The following is a 19,405-nucleotide window of genomic DNA, read 5'->3' on the forward strand; positions in this document are numbered from 1 at the left end:
GAAATCCTGCCACATTTCTGCCAGCATAGACCCGTCTCCAGAGGGGGCCCAGCTTCAGCTGGGAGCCAGGACTCCTGCTGGCCTAGTCTCACTTGTGTTCTTAGGGCCACCTGGAGATGCTGGAGGCCGTGTCTGCTTTGCTGTCGCCTTCTGGCGGCACCTGTGCTGGCTGACGTGGGCTTGGGGGCATCTGGAGCCACAGAACAAGTGGTCTCACTGTGGGCTCAGGCGACGGCTGTCCTCTGCCGTGTGGGTAAGGGCTTCCAGGACACAAGACAGCAAGCTTGCAGGAGGCCCGTTTCGCCCTTCTGTTGGCTCATTCTGGTGAAACCACAGCGGGAACATGTGTTTACGAGGTGCTAAGCCCACCAAAGTCTGCTCAATGTGCCACTTTGCCTTTTCTGGGGCCCTCTCTGTATCCTGTGGTGTTAGGCCCTTCAGGGTGAGGCTTTCCAATGGGTCTGTGTGGCTTTATGGCTGGCCTGCCCTGTGGACCCTTCTGCTCGGGCGCCGGAGACGTTGGGTGACAGGCTATCACGGTGTGAGTGGAGACTACCCATTCTAGACTGAGCTGACCACAAGAAACCGGGCCATACAGACCTGCCACCCCCAAAAGCAGCGGACCCCTGGCATTGTCCCCCACCCCTTCTCTGGAAACTGGGGTTGTCCAGCTGTGGGGCCAGTGGTTGGCTGATGTGCCCCTTCAGCTCCCTCCCCCGGATCTCGCACAAGTGTCCAGGTTGAGCCAGACTATCTAGTGTGGGCTTTCTGCCAAATGAGAGACTCAGGGGAGGGGTCTCACACACATACAGGCAGTGCACGCTAGGGTGATGTGGGTGCTGACCACACACACTGCTGGGTGCCTCATCACTTGTCTGCACCTGCTCCCAAGCACAGAAGCTGCCCTGGTTGAAATGTGGATGGCTCTGAGCCTCAGGGCCCCAGGAGAGACAGTTTACCCCAGGCCCAGGCGTGCAGCTACAGCCTCTGGCCCTGGCTCATGCCCCAGGAGGGTGGACAGCAGCTCTCTGTGTCCCAGAGAAAGGCCCCTTGTCTTTCCCAGAGCACCCAGGAGCAGAGATCAAGTGCTCCTCTTCACACAGAGAGCTGGGCAGGGAATGTCGCCTGGGCAGAAGACGGAGCAGCTGGCCCAGCCACGGCATGATGGCAGCCAGAGCCCAGGATGGGCCCAGAGCTGCTGAAGTCCAGCGACGTGGCAAAGACTGAGGGTGATGGAGAATGCTCCTCACAGGTTGCATGGTCCTGCCACCTGCTACAGAGGAGAGTGGGGGACAAACTAGCATTCCTCCAGATTTTCCCACTTGGAATTCCAAAAGGAGACGCTAGACTCAATGCTTATGAGGTTTCATAAAGCAAGGGAAACTGTTTTTCCTCCCTGAGATCGTGTGTGGAAACCCAAAATTCGATCAGCATTGGAGCAGCTTTGGGGGAGGGGATAAAGGTTTCTCCCCGGGCTCTGGAACCCTCTCTTGGCCTGTCTACGTGGTGGAGTAATGCCTCCTGACATCTGGTGGCCACGTTTTATTTTTCAAAACGTGGTAAACGCAAAGTAACTCCAGCAGGAGAAATAGAATCTAGAATGTAGCCAAATTTAGATGAAAACCCCCAACTCTTTGCTACCGGCTGTCCTCAATGGCCCCCCAGGCCAGACAAAGAAATGTGCGCAGCACACCCCTTTGCTGTGGGGAGCTCTGCTCACCCCAAAGCTCTACTATGCAGGGGGCTCGGGCCCCTGGGACTCACAGCTCGGGCCTGGGCAGGTGCCATCCAAGGCAGAAAGTGGGAGCCCAGGCCTGTAGCAGCCCAGCGCAGCCACAACACAACTTCCTCACTACAGCGCAGAAACAACAGAAGCTGGAATTCTGCATCCTCCTTTTTCATGCTAAGTGTTTGCAATGGCTGCAGGCTGCACGCTCAGAGCACATCTCTGTCAGGACAGGGCCCCACCTCTACGGCTCCCACATGGCCACCCCAGGGTCTGGCCCAGGGCAGCCAGGATGGGTCTTTGCAGGCTCCTGATGCCCGTACCTGCCTCCCACCGCATTCGCTATTATTTTAACTTTGGACATTTGCCGAAAGCTCTGGGGTTTGACAGAGCTCATCTCCACCAGCCCGTTCAAAGAGGTCCTTACAGATGGGGACTAGCACACAGCGCTCTGGAGATGCCCTGCCACCTGGAGGCCAGTCTGTGGCAGGTCTGGATGAGGGTCGTGAAGGGTAGAGATGTCCGCCCAGCAGGCTGTGTGCTGGCTCCTGACCCACCAGGACCGGTTCTCAGAGGTGGACAGGGGCCGCACCAAGAACTGAGAAGGGCTGGGCCTTCCAGAAGGTTGGGCTTAAGACTGCACTCCAGATCCTCTTAGGTTCAACTTTTATGAACTGTCGACTTTACCCAGGGCATCTAAAACCCCAGGACTTGCCCCAGGCATGCATACAAGTCTCCACCTGGCCCATGTCCGCTGTCAGCCCCAACAGAGGAGCTGAGCCCAGAGCCTGGTCCTGGATGAGCTTGGTCTGTTGGCTCCAGGCAAGCCCAGGGCAGCAATCGCTCATGAAGAGCCAGGGAGGGACTGGGGGACAGGGGGCACAGAGTATGAGGCTCAGAGGCTGCCCCACTGGGATCCAACCAGGCCTGGGGGGGGGGGCTCTTGCTCCCTACAAAATAGAAAATGTGCCTTGTGCTGCCAGGTTTTTATCTCACAGGACCTCTCGCCACAGCGGACGGCAGGAGGGGCAAGGCTAACCCTGGGCCCAGAGCAGAGCCCAGACTGGCTCCCGCCAGACAAGAACAGTGCTTGCCACACAACTGAGGCTCCGAGGACCAGAAAGCAGGCTGAGAGTGAAGGCAACCTTCCAGCCAGACCTCAGTGTGGCATCAGGAAGGCAGGGGGCTGCTGGCACGCGTGCCCTGGGCCCGCAGAGGACAGCCCCCACTCCCACCACGGGGTCTGCAGCCTGGCTGGAGGCACCAGGGCAGGGAGGGGGTTTGGGGGTAAGCTGGAGGCAGGGCTCCTCCGCCACATCCAGGACACAAGCCAACCCAGCACATGGCAGGGGAGGTACGTGGTACCTGCTGCATGAATCCGGAGGGTCTGCCTCCCCGGAGGGGTGGGGGAAGCAGCATCCCCCAGATGGTATCCATGATGGGCATGACCCATCTCCCCAGTGACAGGTGTGCAGGAAAGGCCTGGGGAGGAGGTGGGAAGGGCCAGAGCTCATCCAGCAGGCCAGTGACAGACCCAGGCTGAGTCCTGCCCACTCTCCCTGACATGAGGCCACCGCATGGTACAGAAAGAAGAGCACCCACCTGCTCTGTCACAGCCAGAGCAGCTCTGGGAGTGCTGGTTCTCGCCTCTGGGCGATCTTCAACCATAGCTGTCCGTCCATAAACCGCCCAGAATGCTCCAGGCGCAGTTTCAGCACAGGGGGGCCCCCAGTGCCACAGTGGGGTCTGCTGACCCTTTGAGTCTCGGAACCCCAAAACCAACTGTTCCAGAGCCCAGAGTTCAGGGGACAGAAGGGTCTCTGGAGTCAGGGGTCCAGGGATCAGTAGGAAAAAAGGAAGTTGGCTCCAGCTTGCAGTCCTCCCCACAATGAAGCCCCTCTTCCTTCTGCTTCTGAACCGAGGTAGTCCGGGGCAGGCAGGAAGCCCACGGCTCCATCTGTGGTACCACTGAAAATTTTGTTCCAGTTCAAAGACTGAACCTTCATCAGAAAGGTTCAGAAAGATAACTTACAGTAACAAACTACCTTTTCCTTTTCTAGAAACAATGAAAAACAAAAAAGGGAGTGTTTCCTATGATTTTTCAATGAGTTTTATTTTGAAATGAGCCGACACACATGCAGCTGTTGGAGGCAAGAGACCCCTCCCCCCCCCGCACACCCCCTCCACAGGTTCCTCGGTGACACAGCTTGCGGGACTAGTACCAAGGCTGCAACCAGAACAGGCCTTTTCAGCGACCAGAAACTCACAGCAACACCCAGCAGACTCCAGATAGAGCCAGTGATGTAAAAGGTGTAGGGACCAACCATGACATCTGCCCAAGTTAACCCACACAGTGATGCCTCTGCTACCGCACGGATGGGATAATTTACCCATTTCATTTTGTTTGCAGCACCGGATTCAAACAGGAACTTCAGAAAATGTGCACACTGACAACTTGGGAAGCTGCTTTGATAAACCATGGAAGCTGCCACGAACCGGAGCCGCGTGGCCCTGTGTGCGTGCTGGGGGTGTCGCGCTGGTGCTGAGCGGAGGCAGACGCGGGCTCTGGCCTCGAGGAGCTCACGGCCGGATGTAAGTGAGCTCCTGGAGGACAGGGAGAGCGGCGGCCAGAGCAGCTGTTCAGGGCGGTGGAGGCTCCTCGCAGAGCACAGCTCCTGGATCCAGATGCCTATGCACGTGGTGGGGCCTGTGCACCCCTCAGAAGGCTTTCAAATCCAAGACACAACACAGGCGACACGCAGGGACAGGGACAGAGACCGAGACCGTTACCAGGAGAGACCCCATTTGTGCTTTGCTAAGCGACAGCCGCGGGCGTGACAGCCAATGTAACTGGGAGGTGCCGGAGAGCACAGGGGGGTCGGTCTCCACCCACCACCTGCCAGGACACACCCACGCCCTCCACAGGTCCTGCCAATGCCACTGTGGTCTGCCGCCCACACTCACAGTGGGAGAAAATGCTAAATGTCAACAGAGACAGCAAGAGGTTATTTATAATTCCAGGCTCCAACTCTCTGAGAGCCGGGGTTAAGAACGTAACCCCGACCTAAGCCCAGCTCCTCAAGCCTGCAGGTCCGCCACCACATGCACCCTGGAAAAGCCAGGATCCTTCCCCTCCTACCTCTCCCCATCAAAATCCACTGGCCTCAGAGAATAGGATGGAAGCCCCTAGATGCTCTTCCCAGAAACACACACGCAGAACACACCTCAAAGAACAGACTCCAGGACCCCAATGGAGCTCACCTCCTCGGTTTTCAGGGAGGAGTTGTCGTCCAAGGGGTGAAGTCTTGTCCATCACTCCAGAGAGGGTGTCCCACACCAATGTTCTTCAAACCCCTGGGGCTGGACTGTCAGTGGGCCCCACCTCCCAATCTCAGCTTCCCAGCCACAGGGCTACCTCCAGTGCCACACAGCATCACTTTGTGCGGGGCAGGCTGTGAGCACCAGACAGCCCAGAGCCAGGAAACCAGCATGGCTCAGAAGCGCCAGGTGGCTCGGCTTCTGTTGCTTCTTGTAACCCCAGGGCGGAAACAGAGTTTGCGGTGTGAGGGTGAACTTTGTCAGAGACCCATATGCACTAAAAAGCCCAAAGACTCCCAGGTACAAAGACGTGGGTACAGGAGCTGGGCAAGATGACCAGTCCCACAAAACCCTGTGAACAGTCCCACAGAGCTTCAGCCTGAGATGGGCGTCAGGACGCCACTGCTCTCCCACGCTGTGCTGGGACCAGCTTACTGGGTCCTTGGGAGACAGGCTGGCCCTGAGCCAGCAGAGAGAGCTCTGCCCAGCCCCACTCCTGAGGTGTAACACCACAAGTATCTGCAGACAGAAGTGACCTGCAGCCCTGAGATGCCATCTTTACAAAGGTCAGGTTAGCTCTCTGGATACAAAGTCCTCCGATATTGCAAGTCATTCCTTTTATTTAGGACACATCTACCATTTCACAGCTGGTCTGTCCATTGATCTCTAGTCCGCATGTCCAGCCCTGTCCCTGGAGGGCCCTCTCTCTAGAGGCAGCAGATACGGATGGACACCAGGAGCAGATGGGCTAGGGTTTTGGGGGAGATGGGGGCGACAAATCTCCACTTTCCTGTTTGAGAGGGAAGGAGGTGTTCAAGTGCTCCCCACAGGGACTGGGGACCAATGGGGAGAGCCACCTGAAGACCTTGGTGACACCTTCCTCCTTCTCCTTTATTGGCCAGAGGGAACCATCTGCAGCCAGCCCCGTCTCTGCCATAGAGTCCTGACTGGTAGAGACTCCAGCAAGCCGCCCCTCCTGGCAGGAGTGGTGGGCAGGCCCTGACAGGGCACTGCTAAGTCAGCACCGTCACTGGAGGCTGGTTCAATGTGGAACGTGGTCCATCTTGGCACTGCTTTTCCCAGAGCACCTGGGGTGGACGTCCATGGCAAAGCACAAGTCAGGTGCCATGGACAGAAGTGAAAAGCAACCCAGTTCTCAAGGGGCCCTAGCTGGGGACAGAGGGCCAATGTGGGAACAGGCTGAGCTGTGGCTCTGCCTCCAAGCCTGTGGACATGGCTGCACAGACAGGAAAGGGCATGGGGGAAGGGAATGGTGATGTGGACCAGGAGAATGGCAACTGTGGCAGCTGAGGAGGGAGGACAGGAGGGGGAGGGGAGGACAGCTCACAGGACACATGCTCACATGTCAACCTGAGTGTCCCCACAGGCTGGGAGAACGCACCAGGGTGTGGCTGAAGTCTGCACAGGCTGTGGAGAGGCTCGGGGATGTCTTCAGGGTCATGAGATCACAGAACCCATGGCAAAGGAGGGCACGAGGACAGGGAAGGCTCCATGCTCTTCATCAGAAGAACATCTCCACAGAGAAGGAAGCTGGTAAGTGGGCCTGCCCCACCCAGTTGAGGGGTCAGCATTTCTTACCAGGCATTTACGGCAGACAGCATTTGTCTGCTCCAGCACAGTCTCAGGGCCTTCTGAGAGCAGGCCAAGTCCCCAAAGAGGCTGTGAGGGACTCTCCTTGCTAAGCCTCCCAGCAGACAGGCATAGGACCGGGCCAGGCAGACCCCCAACCCATCATGGCCACCCAGAGAAGGTGCGGATACCACCCGTCTAAAGGGAAAGGCTAACCTCTCATTGGAGGCAAGGAGCTCACTGGGTTTTCCTGGACCTCCAGGCCCTGAGGGCCATGCCGCCCGTCCCCCCTGGTGTCAGCACATGCTGCCTTGGGTTGATGATTCCTCTTGCTATGAGCTTTGTCATGCACAAGTAGGACTGGCCAACTGGGCCCTCATTTGATTTTAGGTAACTCATGATCTGGACTCAGCACAGGCGTGGAGCCCAGCTACACCAGGCATGGTCAACAGTATCAGGTTGAGTGTCAGTTACACCTTCTAGGCCTGAAGGCTAGCTCAGAAGGCAAAGGTCACACGCTAGGCACCCCCCCCGCCACGCCCACCTCCTTCCTAGTAAACTCTGAATCTGCCTTCCTTTCATTTCTGGGAACGTGGAACTGGCCAGGAACTGAAGGCTGCATGCACATTGTGTTTAATCTGGAAACACCAAACAGGGCAGAGCCAGGCAGAGTATTAAGTATGACTCGTAAATGAGTCTAGAAATAACATGTAATATACAAAAAAATACACTTTTCAACGACTTCCAAAAAATCTGCTGACACTCATTCTTAATCTGGCAGTGCTGATCTTGCCACACATTAACAAAAATCAGGTTCTTCATGCTTGAAAGCATACTACAAAACTGCGAAACACCTAACCCCACCTCAGTCGAGGCAGGCCCAGGGCTCTGGGAGCAGGCACAGAGCACCAGCTCTCGTGGAGGCAATGTGGGAAGAAGCACTGACAGGGCTTCTCTCCCCGAAAATAGCCAACAGTTCTGCACAAGACTCTCCAACATGTTTTCATGCTGCTCCAACTGAACAGTCTTTGGACTGTTTTCTCTCTCGGCGGCTTTTGGACCCTGAGGAAGAGGAGAGAGCTGAGCCTCTGGATACAAACTGAACAGCACCTCAATCTAAATCCTCATCTCAGGGGCCCCACTGCCTTCTGGGCCCTGTGGGGTGGTCAGGACCCCCAAAAGGTCGAGCTACGGGGAAAAAACCAAAACGTGTTACTGGCTCCATGATGAAACAGCAAAATCCAAACAAAGGCTTCACTGAATGTCTACAGCATCTCATTAAGTCAATTCCATCAACTGTTAAATATAATTTCATCACATTTGGAAACCAAGGGTTAGATTTTTCTCACTTTGCAAGACCTCTTGAATGTACAGTGAAAAAAATCACATGCCCAAATTGTGAGTTACAGCCACATAATTTCACAAGCAGTACAGTAATACCCTTGTCAAGTTTTACTCCCCCAAACAAGGATGTGCCATGTGTGGGTGGGCCTTGCAAAGTAAAGGCAGCCCTGGGCTATGAAAGCTTTGAAGACACGTCCCAGCCAGAGGACAACACCCATCCCAGGAGAGGCAAGGGTAAGGACAGGTGAGTCCCAGGCTGCAGAGCAGGGACACGGTTTAGACCCCTCCTCGCTTTTACAGAGAAGAGCTGGAGAGCCAGGGGACTCCGGTGGGGTCACATGGCCCGGGTCTGAGACTAAAACCCAGCCCTCTGAAGCAGCAAGCAAGGGTCAGTCTCAGAGGCCTTCCCCAGGCAGGAGCTGCTAAGGGTACAGCTCGGAGCCTCCCACGCGCCTCCCACCCCAGTGCAGGACGCAGCTCAGAGTCTCCCCCATGCACCCCATTTCCCCCCCATCCCCGGAGCAGGACACAGCTCGGAGTCCCTCCCCTCTGATGCAGGATACTGGTCCAATCCCGCCCAGTCCCCCCGCTATCCACCCAGTACAGGACCAAGTTCGGAGCCCCCCAACTCCCCCCGGTGTAGGACCCAGCTCGGAGCTCCCCAGGCCTACCCCTACCTCCCGGTGCAGGACACAGCTTGGGGCCCCCTCCTCACCGCGCAGACCATCGAGGAGGTGATCAGGGCACTCCAGGGCCCCAGGAGGCGGGGGAAGGTGGACCCGGGTCGCTGAGCGAGGCTCCCAGAACGATGTGACCTCGGCAGCGGCGTGGGCCCACCCGCACCCGACCCCAAGAGGGAAGGGCACCCCGCCCTCACAGCGAGCCGTCTTACGGGAACCCGTCTTACCCAGGCCAGGCCCCCCCGCAGCACCCCCTACCCCGACGCGCCCCGCCCTCCGCGCGCTCGGCCAGGGCGGAATTCCGCCGCCCCCCGCCCCCTCAACTGGGCCCGGTTCCCGGGCTCGGCATACTGACCTCCGCGTACCGGGCCGTCAGTGTGCCCAGTGCCCGCCCGGTCGCAGAGCCCGCGCACTGCGCATGTCAGGCCGGCCTGGCTCGGCTGGAACCGGATCCAGCCGGCCGGGCGGTGACGCTAGCACGCGCGCGCTCGGCGTGTGAGGTCCCAGCGTGCGGGCGTGGCTCCGGGCGGTGGGATGGACCCGGCGGGCAGGCGCCGCGTGTGGGCGTGTCTCCAAGCAGAGGGCGGGGACTGTCGCCGCAGGTGGGCGCGGACCTCTTCCCCTCAGCCGAGCCCTGCTCCGCAAAGGAGGCAGGAGAGGTGCGGCGCCAGGTTCCTTATTCAAAAAGTTTGTTCAGGGCGCCTGGGTGGCTCAGTGGGTTAAGCCGCTGCCTTCGGCTCAGGTCATGATCTCAGGGTCCTGGGATCGAGTCCCGCATCGGGCTCTCTGCTCAGCAGGGAGCCTGCTTCCTTCTCTCTCTGCCTGCCTCTCAGTGTACTTGTAATTTCTCTCTGTCAAATAAATAAATAAAATCTTAAAAAAAAAAAAAAAAAAAAGTTTGTTCAGAAGAGGAACGGCGATTCAGGACAGCTTCTCGGTCCACAGCTGGGCCACCAAGAGCCCACGTGCAGAGGTCTGCATATTTCCAGGCCCTGCTTCCGGGCTGCCCGACAGGAGAGGCAGGAAAACTAGTGCGGCAGTGCCCCTAGTCGCTCCCCATTTTTCTGCCCACAACCTGGACCCCCATCTGACTGTCAGGCTTTGGTCCCGCGCTCTGGCCCCACTCCCACATTTCCATCACTTGAGCACCCTTGGGTTCATTGAACCTGTCCTGCTCTCTCCTCCCCAGGGCCTTTGCACAAGCTCTTCCCTTTGCCTGGAACCTCACGACCAGTCTGCCTCAGTTTCTGAGAAAACTCTGCTTCACCTTCTGAGCACCCTCCCAATCACAGCCCTTCTCTAAGTGGATACCCACTGGAACCAACTGATTAATATCTAGTACCCCCCAACTGGGGGCTCTGCAGGGTAGGGCTCTAAGACACTGCCCAGCCAAACCTAAGTGTTCAACAAAGACCCACTGAATAAATCAGTCACAAAGATTTTCCCTGACCATGTGAACACCTCAATCTCTTCTGGAGGATGTGTTCCCTCCTGTAAGACGGCAGGTGAATCTTAGGAGGCAAGAAAAAAAAACACACTTAGGCAGCCAGGAGATTTCCAAATCCACCCAGGGGCCTACTGGAGGCTCCAGTGGCAGTGTTGGTTGGGGACAGGTGCAGAGGGCATCTCAACCACCTCTCTGGCAGAGATCAGAAGCCAGGCATCCCAGGACACTACTCTGGCTGCTGGGACAGCTCAAGAAGCCATTTCTTCATATGCCCATTGTGTGCTGGCTGGTGGGTGTGGGTGTCCCATCTTCCCAGTCTGATAAGGATCTCCAAGGTGCAGGAGCCAGAACAGACTCACTCTTTTTTTTTTTTTTTTTAAGATTTTATTTATTTATTTGATACAAGATACAGCGGGAGAGGGAACACAAGCAGGGGGAGTGGGAGAGGGAGAAGCAGGCCTCCCGCAGAGTAGGGAGCCGGATGGATCCCAGGATGCTGGGATCATGACCTGAGCCGAAGGCAGATGCCTAACGACTAAGCCACCCAAGCGCCCTTGGGATAGACTCTTTCTGTGCTTTTCCTCTGGGTCATTTCACCCCTACCCACGGGCTGATCCACACAGAGGCTTGCTCAACGGTGATGAAGGGGGCAGGCACACAGGGACTGCAGAGGCCTGTGCCAGAGCCAGATGGATGAAGGGGAAGGCAGGGGGCAGGGTGGGGACAGCCTCTGTGCCCCGTGTTCTCACCTGTGCTGTCTTGCTTAATCCCTGGAATGCGGGCATCAGCATTCCCACTTTACAGATAAGGAAATTGAGACTCAGAACAGTTTTTTTTTTAAAGTTTCCAAGACTGCCAGTTTCCTGGAAAGGACTCCATTCTGGGACTTCTGAGTCCGAGAAGATCTACGTGCTGATTTTCTAGTGCATTCCATTGTCACTACTCAGCTTTAAGAGCCCTCTGATTGATTGCTTTCTTCACAACCCTTGTCTGGTTCGGTGACTCAGAAGCAGCCCTGGGAGAGGGAGCGGGAAGGGGAGGGAGCTGGCCTGGCACACCACACACAGGAACAGGACACATGGCTCTGAGTGCACTCTCAGGCCCTTCGCCATGTACCCACACTTCACAGAGGAAAGGCCTGGGACTCAGTGAGGGCCCCAAATGTGCTAGACCTGGCTACGCTGGATCCACTGTCCCTTCCAGTCCCTGCAGGTTGCACTCTACCACCCCTGGGGCACATGCAAAGGCCCGGGCACTGGGCAGGTGGGGCTCTCCCCCACACCAGGCACTGCCAGGCCATGCTTCCCAGCAGCTGTCTGAGCCTGGGCCTCACCAGAGAGCAGCAGGCACAGGGCTACTCACTGAACCTGTGGGGTTCAGGGTGGGGGCCCCAAGAGAAATGGTACCTACTACAGCCTGAGAGCCTTTGTGGACAAGGTCCAGTTGGTAGAATGACCAAGAGCCCTGCCTGCCATGTGGGCCTGGCAGCAGTACCTGCGTCTGCCCCAGTGACCCTCAGAACCCCACCCTTTCCAGGCAACTTAGCTCAGCAGCTCCTGGTCTGGAAGAGCCAGGATCAAGTACTAGTACTCATTTCACATGTATTTGTTTAGCAATGTTTTCACACTAAATACTCCTCTGAATGGTGATTATACCGTGGGGTAAAAAACAGACAAAAACGCCTGCATCCACAGTCCGAATGTGTGTTTCCCCCAAACTCATATGCTCGAACCTAATCCCTGGTGTGATGTTATTCAGAGGTGAGGCCCTGGAAGAAATGCACAGGTCATGAGGGCTGAGACCCAGGGAGCTCCCTTGCCCCTTCCACCATGTGAGGACACATCCTGAAGATGGCCCTCCATGAACCAGGGGAGGCCTTCCCGAGAACCCAGCCATGCCACCACCTTGATCTTGAACGTCCAGCCTCCTGAACTGTGGGAAATCACTGTCTCTTTGTAAACCAGGCCAGTTGTGGCATTCTGCTACTGTGGCCTGAAGTCACAGGGACACCTGCCCACAGCGAGATTCCATGAGAAGACTAAAATACTCAGGGGACAATTAGGGAGCATAGTTGGAGAGTAAGTTGATTTTAATGTATTGTGATTGAAACGTCTAGGGGAGGATGAAGGTCAAGAAAAACAGTGATGGGAATGCAGCACCTGAGACCCAAGGTAAGAGAATGGCCTGCGGTATGTGGGAGAAAGGGGTACGGTAAGCACACAAGTCCTGGGGAGGGGGCATGGAGGCCCACATGAGGCAGACGAGAAGCTGTGTGGCTGGGGCCACGGGAGGAATGTAGAGCTACCCCATGAGGCTGGGGGTTCTAGAACCATGAAATACCAGACCTTCCCCCAGAGGCAATACAAACGAGCCTTCAAAACCAGGGTGCCAGGCCTCCAAGATCATGTTGATCATTCTGAGTCATGAAAGAAAGAATAACTATGTTGGACATAGACATTACTAACTAGAATGTTTGGTCCATCCGCATGCCCAGTTGGGCATGAGGCCTCCCAGAGGACCAATCATTAGTGAAATCCATAGGATATGCTGTAGGGGGGTTGGAATCCCCACCTAGATATGGATAGGCACACCCTACAAAGCTCCGGGACACAGCACTTTCCTCCCTCTAAGCCTCCCATCACGCCTGCCGGGCGTGATGATGTCTGATGAACAAAAGCCGTGCGAGGCACAAGGGAGCTAAGCGGTAAAGTCGCAGGTGAGCAGGGTCTGCTGTCAGCCACGAGCAAGAGGAAGCCAAGCCAAGCACAGCTGCAGGCCTTCCCAGCTCTGGTCTCCGGGCCACGTCTGCCCCTCCCCTCCCCGGCAGGCCAGGGCCCCCATCACTCCAGCCGTGGGATGTCTCCTAGAGAGCCTCTCGCCCAGGCCCAAGTGGTCTCCCTGGAGTTCTGTCAACTGCTGACAGGAGGATGCGCGGCAGCCCCACACAAGCTCTGGCCTGGCACAGGCCAGGAGGGGCCACTTCCCAGCTCCCATGGCTCCCATGAAGCCAGTACCAGCCTGACAGCATGAAACAGAGAAAACCACAGACCGATATCCCTCATGAATATAAACGCAACGATCCTAATCAGCAACACATACAAAGAACCGCAGACCACAACTGGTTACCCAAGGGACACAGGGCTGATTCAGTCCTGAAGAATCAATCTGTATAATCCACTTTATCAACTGGCTAAAGAAGGGAGAACACACCATCCTATCAACGGAGGCAGAAAAAGCACTGGACAAAATTCAAATCCCATTCATGACATACCTCAGAAACTGGCTAATTGCGGGAAACTTCCTCAACTTGAGAAATAACATCCACACCCCTACCTGCTCCACCAGTCCAGGAGCAAGACAGGAAGATCCTCTTACTACTACTAGCCCACTGCTAGCAGAGTCCTAAGCCTGCATGACCAGGCAGCAAAAGGGAACCAAAAACATTCAGATTGGAAAAGAATACAACATCTATTTATAGATGGTATGGCGGTCAATACACAAAATCCCAAGGAACCTACAAAACAACTCCGAGAACTCACAAATCCAGCAAGATCACAGGACAGAGGAACAGCATGCAAAAATTGATCGTATTTCTAGGACTTAGCGATAAATGTACAGAAAACCAAATAAAATACAATGCCACCTACAACTGCTCAAAAAAACAAAACAAAACAAAACAAAACTTAGTGGAAATCCAATAAAACATATTCAGGAGCTGTATGCTGAAAACCAAAAAGAAAGCAGATGAAAGAAATCCATCTAAGGAAATGGGAGATGCGCTGTGTTCTCGAACTGGAACCCAACCTGGTAAAGCCATTTCCTCCCAAGAGGAGATCCGACCACTTTCATGCAAAATCACAGCCAGACTTTTCACACATATATACAAAATGATTCTAGGATTTATATGGCAGATCGGAGGAACTAGAATACTTAGGGTAATTCTGAAAAAGGAAAACAAAGTAGGAAGGATCACTCTATTTCATTTTAAGACTTATTGTAGAGCTACCGCAGTCAAGACAGGGTGCTACTGATGGAGGGAGACACATGCACGAACAGAAAGGGATAGAGCGCCCAAAACTGTCTCATCCACATGTTGAATTTTGACAAAAGTGTAAAAGTAATTCATTGGAGGAAAGACAGTCTTTTCAACAAATGATCCTGGAGCAATAGGACATCCACAGGCGAGAAAGGAACCTTGAACCAAAGAAGATGTACAGATGACAAACAAACGTACAAAAAATTCTCAACGTCATGTATCACACACACCCATGAGAACGGCCAAAACCCGCAACACCGTCCCCAGAACGTGCTGGCGAGGACGCGGAGCCGCCGGGTACTGGTGGCAATGCGAGACGGGGCGGCCACTCTGGAGGACGGTGGGGAAGTTCCTTACAAAACTAAGCGTATTCTCACCACACGATCCAAACAGTCTTCCTTCTTGGTATTTACCCGAAGGAACTGAAAACTTAGATCTATGCCAAAACCTGCACACAGATGTTGACAACAGCTGTATTCTTAACTGCCAAAATTTGGAAACAGCCAGCATGTTCTTCAGCAGGTGAAGGATAAACAAACTATGGTCCACGCAGACAGTGGGATATTGTGCAGCACTAAAAAGAAGTGAGCTCTGAGGCCAGGGAAGGCACAGAGGAGGAGCCGTAAATGTGCGTTCCTAAGTGAAGGAAGCTGGTGTGAGAAGGCTTCCACTGAACGATTCCAACTGTATGATGTTCTGGAAAAGGTGGCACTGCGGAGATCAGGGGGTGCCAGGGGTTATGTGGGTGGAGGGTGGGGAGGAATCGGCAGAGCCCAGAGGCTCTTCCAGCGGCGAGTCTCCTCTGTATGATGCTGTAGGGCAGACGTCTGTCCTCCACATGTGTCACAGCCGCAGAATGTATGCCACCCAGACCGCACGCTAACAGGGAGCCGCGGACTCTGGGTGATGACGAGTCGCTGTAGGTTCATCGACCATGAGAAATGCACCATGCAGGGTGTGGGGGGGTGGGCAGATAATGGGGGGAGGCTGTGCATGTGTGGGGACAGGGGAATATGGGAAATCTCTGTACCCTTTGCTCAACTTTGTTGTGAACCTAAAACTGGCATTAAAACAGTCTATTCAAAAAAAGAAAAAAAAAGGGTGCCTGGCTGGCTCAGACAGAGGAGCGTGCCACTTGATCTCCGAGTCGTGAGTCTGAGCCCTACACTGGGTATAGAGAGTATACAAAACAAAAACCTGACCTAATCCTCACAAATATTAACATACAAAAATGAACTCAGATGGATCATAGACTTATCTATCAAATATAAGACTTTTAGAAGAAAACACAAGAGAAAGTCTTTGGGATATAGGAATTAGTGAAGAACTTCTTAAACATGACACTAAATGCAGATCCATTAAAAAAAAATAATAAAGGAGCTTTTCTCTTCTCTTTGAAAGACCTTGCTGAGGGGGCAGAAAGACAAGCCACAGGCCAGGCCAAAGGATTTACAAACTCCACGGGTAACACAAGTCTCATATCTAGAACACACAGAGAACTCTTGCAACTTGATAGGAAGAAAACAAACAACCCAACTAGAAAATGGGAGAGACAGACATGTCCCTAAAGAAGATACAGGGATGGCAAACAAGCACAAAGAGAGACGCGTGCTATTACGGCGCATCAGCAAACCAAGAACATGAGGAGGGACCACACCACACCTGTCGAAGCAGCTGAGAGCTGCAGGGACAGCCGCCAGGGCCGACAAGGCCACACTTGGCTGCTGGGAGGGCACAAATATTGCGGCCGCCCTGGAAAACCATCTGGCTGGTTCTTCAAATACTGAACATGCACGTGCCCTATGACCCAGCAACTGAGAAATGAAAAATTTATGTCCACGCAAAAACCTGTCACAACTGCTGGGCTGCTTGGTCTGTAGTAGCTCCAAGCTGGACGAAGCTTGAGCTCTGAGCGGTGAGTGAACACTAACCCGGCCCTCTGTCCCCTGACTGCTGCTGGGAAGTAAAAAGGAGTGGTCCAATGGTACACGACAAAAACTTGGACCTCTCAGGACATCAGGATGAGTGAAAACAGCCCATCCCCAAAGGACACACACCAGATGGCTCCATTTATGTAACATCCTCGTGAGGACACAACCACAGAGGGGATGGGTGGCTGCCAGGAAGGGGCAGAGAGAGAGAGAGTGTGTGTGTGTGTGTGTGTGTGACTGTAAGGGGTAGCATGGCCGTGGAGGAGACTTTGTGTGTGTTGCCGTTGGTGGTCATGGGGGGACACACGAGCATTGTGTCACGGTGCCCACAGTAGCTTCCTGGTTTTGGTATTATTCTAGAGTCATGCAGAATATAGCCATCAGGGAAAAGTGGGGGAAAGGTACAAGGACCGCTCTCTGCTATTTTTGCAACTTCCTGGGAATCTATAATTATTTAAAAATAAAAAGCCAGGAAAAAAAAAAAGAGAGCGAGCTCCAGAACAGAAACACAACCAAAAAAGCAACTTCTGTGCCCCCAGTATGGGGGGGCTGGGCGTGGCTCAGACAAGCTGTCCCCACATAAGCTGCATATGTTGGTGACAGCCCGACTTTCAAGCCAGGAGTAAGGCCACTGCAGGACCCTGCCTCGCTCTGTCCTCACTGGTCTCCAGGACTGGCCAAAGGCCCAGCAGCCAGCAAACCTGCCCTCCCCTCCCTCCCAGCCCCATGCCCACATTTTTCCAGAATGTGGAGCCTGGGCCCCTCCTGCCTTTGCCGGACAGGCTGTGCTGGGGATACCAAGCAGAACTATCTCCCACTGTCTCCCAAAGCCCCCCGCCCAGTAGAATACTGGCACATTGGCCAGACTTAGGGGCTGGGGTCTTCTGCTGTTGTGGAAATGGTAGCCCTTCTGGCCTCACCACTCCTGAGCTTCTCGGGCAGAAGACAACAGGTGCAGCCTACCAGGCAGGTGGCTGCACTCCGGGACCAAGCCGGCTGTCACAGGCCCACTTGGGCGCCAGCTCCTCCACGCCCACTCCCACTCTGTTCAGGAAATGCTCCTGAGCACGCTATTTTTAACGCCGACGAAAGCTTCAGAAGAGGAAAAGCAAACAGCCAGCCTCCAGATTCCAGTTCTTCCTGCTAAGTCCCACGGGGACTCAGTGCCCGAAATCTGTGTGCCCACGAGGCCCCACCCAGGCCGAGGCTGAGGCGGGGACAGGGGCCCGTGAGGCCACCAAGCTGAGCCCAGGCCCTGCGGAGCCCAGGGCCCAGGCCTGGTATAACCTGCCCCTATGCCGGGAGCAGCGGTGAGCAGTCTCTGTCTTTGACCCCCTCTTTTGGACAGGAGATCCCAAAGATACACAAAATTATGTTGAATCCTTGTGGGTTCAGCAGTATGACTCGTCTTTCCACTCCTGCCCTAGCTTCGGATGACTCTGAAGCAAAGCCCAGACATCACGTCTACCTTCACTATACACCACACTCAACTGTGTTCATGGGAAAGGAGGTGAGGAGCCTGTGCTCCCAGGCCCAGGATCCAGAGGAAGAAGGTTTCTACTCACCCAGCAAAAGCCCAGCCAATGGGAAGCCCTCACTCCGGCCTCCTCCAGTGGGCTCCCGTCCCAAGCAGCATCGCCATGCCCTGTTCGTCTGTTCTAAGACTGGGCTGTGGGTCACCTCGCTATGCCCGCACTAATTGCGATTCCTTTGCCATTCTGGAAGAAGGAGCTACTTTTCTGATAAAGTAACTGGCTGTTCTATTTGTAGGGTTAACATTATTACATAATTTGTGTGTATGTGTATAGTATAAAATCCAGACATAAGATTATATAAATAAAAGTATATAACTACAAAGAACAGCCTTCTCTAAGAAACAGAGTATCTTTATACACTGTGTTATGTGGGAGCTGGACGGTGAGTTCTTCCTGGCTAAAACTGGGGCAGAAAAGTTTGATCAGATGAGTCCGATAACATGCCAAGTTGTTCTCTGCTTTTGTGGACATGTATGCCTGTGAAGACAACAGAGAAACAACGGGCCCAGCTCTGAAACAACAGCTAGACATAAGTCACACGCTTCCCATCTAGCCCACTGGCTTTCCTACGACGGGACACTGTCTCTTACCAAGCCCTCCACGCTGCCCTATCAAAGTCTACTATACTTTACTGGAGCCCTGAAGAACATTTACTTGCATTAATGAAACCACACAAAAGTCACCATACAGAACCTACTCTAAAACCAGACTCATAAGAAAAAACAAATTAACTTTGACCATTCCTTGTCCCTGATCAACACGTCACTTAGGATCAAATGTACAGTTTAAGCACATCATGGCTGAAAGAAGGTTCCCCTTTCAAAAAGAAGATGACCCTGCCTTTCTGTCCAGGTTAGGGCAGCTGGAACCCTCCACACCCCGGTCTCCAGCCCCCAAGAGAATGACTCTGTGTAGCAGGTTACTCTCAGGTCCCCAGCCAGTCGTCCAGAGTCCCCTCAAAGTGGAATGCAGCCTTTCTTATCAACTGCCACTCCAAAATCACCAGGAAGACTTGCCAAGTCTTCAGACTAAGCTAAGCAAAGGGCCATTGTGATGTTTCTGTAATCGAGGGAGCGGCAGCTCCATGATCTCAGCAGAAAACTGGGCCGGAGTCTCCCTTTTCACTGCAGAGTGCAGTGCACAATTAGGGCACCAGCCTTGTGACGGCCGCAGTGAATGCAGCTACAAAGGCTCAGCCCTGGGGCCCTGGGGCCCAGGGGCACCTGACTCCTACTCCTCAGAAACCCTCACCAGCAATCCAGGGGAGGCCAACTGCACGTGGTTTTCACAAAGTGACATCTGAGTGTGATGCAGTCAGAAACCCAGGATGCACGTCTGTCGCACGGCTCTTACACCCCTGGCCACATCTGCCCAGGATGGGTGCTGCTGTCCCCACAGACGCCAGGCTCATCCATGGGAACTGGCCTGAATGGTTCGGGAGCAGCTAGCAGCATGATATGAAGCTGTAACCCTCTGGCGCCTATTTACATTCCCTAGCTATAAAACGCTGATCTTGGCTCAGCTGGAGGGTGGGCTTACTTTGAAGATCTCCCACCCCCCCTCCTCCCTATACACAGACTCTCTGCCATTCTTCCGACCCTGTTTGCCTGCTTGGCAGAGTAAGTCTTTCTTTGCAGACAAGACAGTGCAGGTGACCTGAGTGCTGTTCAGCTCACCCCAGTTACAAGCAGCTGTTCTTCTGGTCACCAAACACCCTGTGGGCAGACCTCAGTGGACCTGGCATTCCAGGGGCTCTGAACAGAACTCTGCTAAGGCGACTCAGACAGCAGAGTGCTTT

At 54.4% G+C, this 19,405-nt stretch overlaps 1 protein-coding gene across 2 annotated transcripts in view; it reads right to left on the reverse strand.

The window, feature by feature from the left end:
• C20H7orf50 (chromosome 20 C7orf50 homolog) overlaps positions 1-19,405 on the reverse strand; it is a 124,520-nt gene that overhangs the window by 14,659 nt on the left and 90,456 nt on the right. The window contains exon 1 of one of the 2 annotated variants that reach the window (XM_032328661.1): positions 8,694-8,788. The exons of the other annotated variant lie outside the window; for it this stretch is intronic. Coding sequence (XP_032184552.1) covers positions 8,694-8,705 — 12 coding nt within the window. The 5' untranslated portion in view covers positions 8,706-8,788. Of the gene's footprint in view, positions 1-8,693; positions 8,789-19,405 lie in introns of those variants that run through there. 2 annotated transcript variants of the gene reach the window in all.

Source organism: Mustela erminea, chromosome 20 (assembly GCF_009829155.1).
Source record: "Mustela erminea isolate mMusErm1 chromosome 20, mMusErm1.Pri, whole genome shotgun sequence".
In the NCBI taxonomy this organism is placed as follows: domain Eukaryota; kingdom Metazoa; phylum Chordata; class Mammalia; order Carnivora; family Mustelidae; genus Mustela; species Mustela erminea.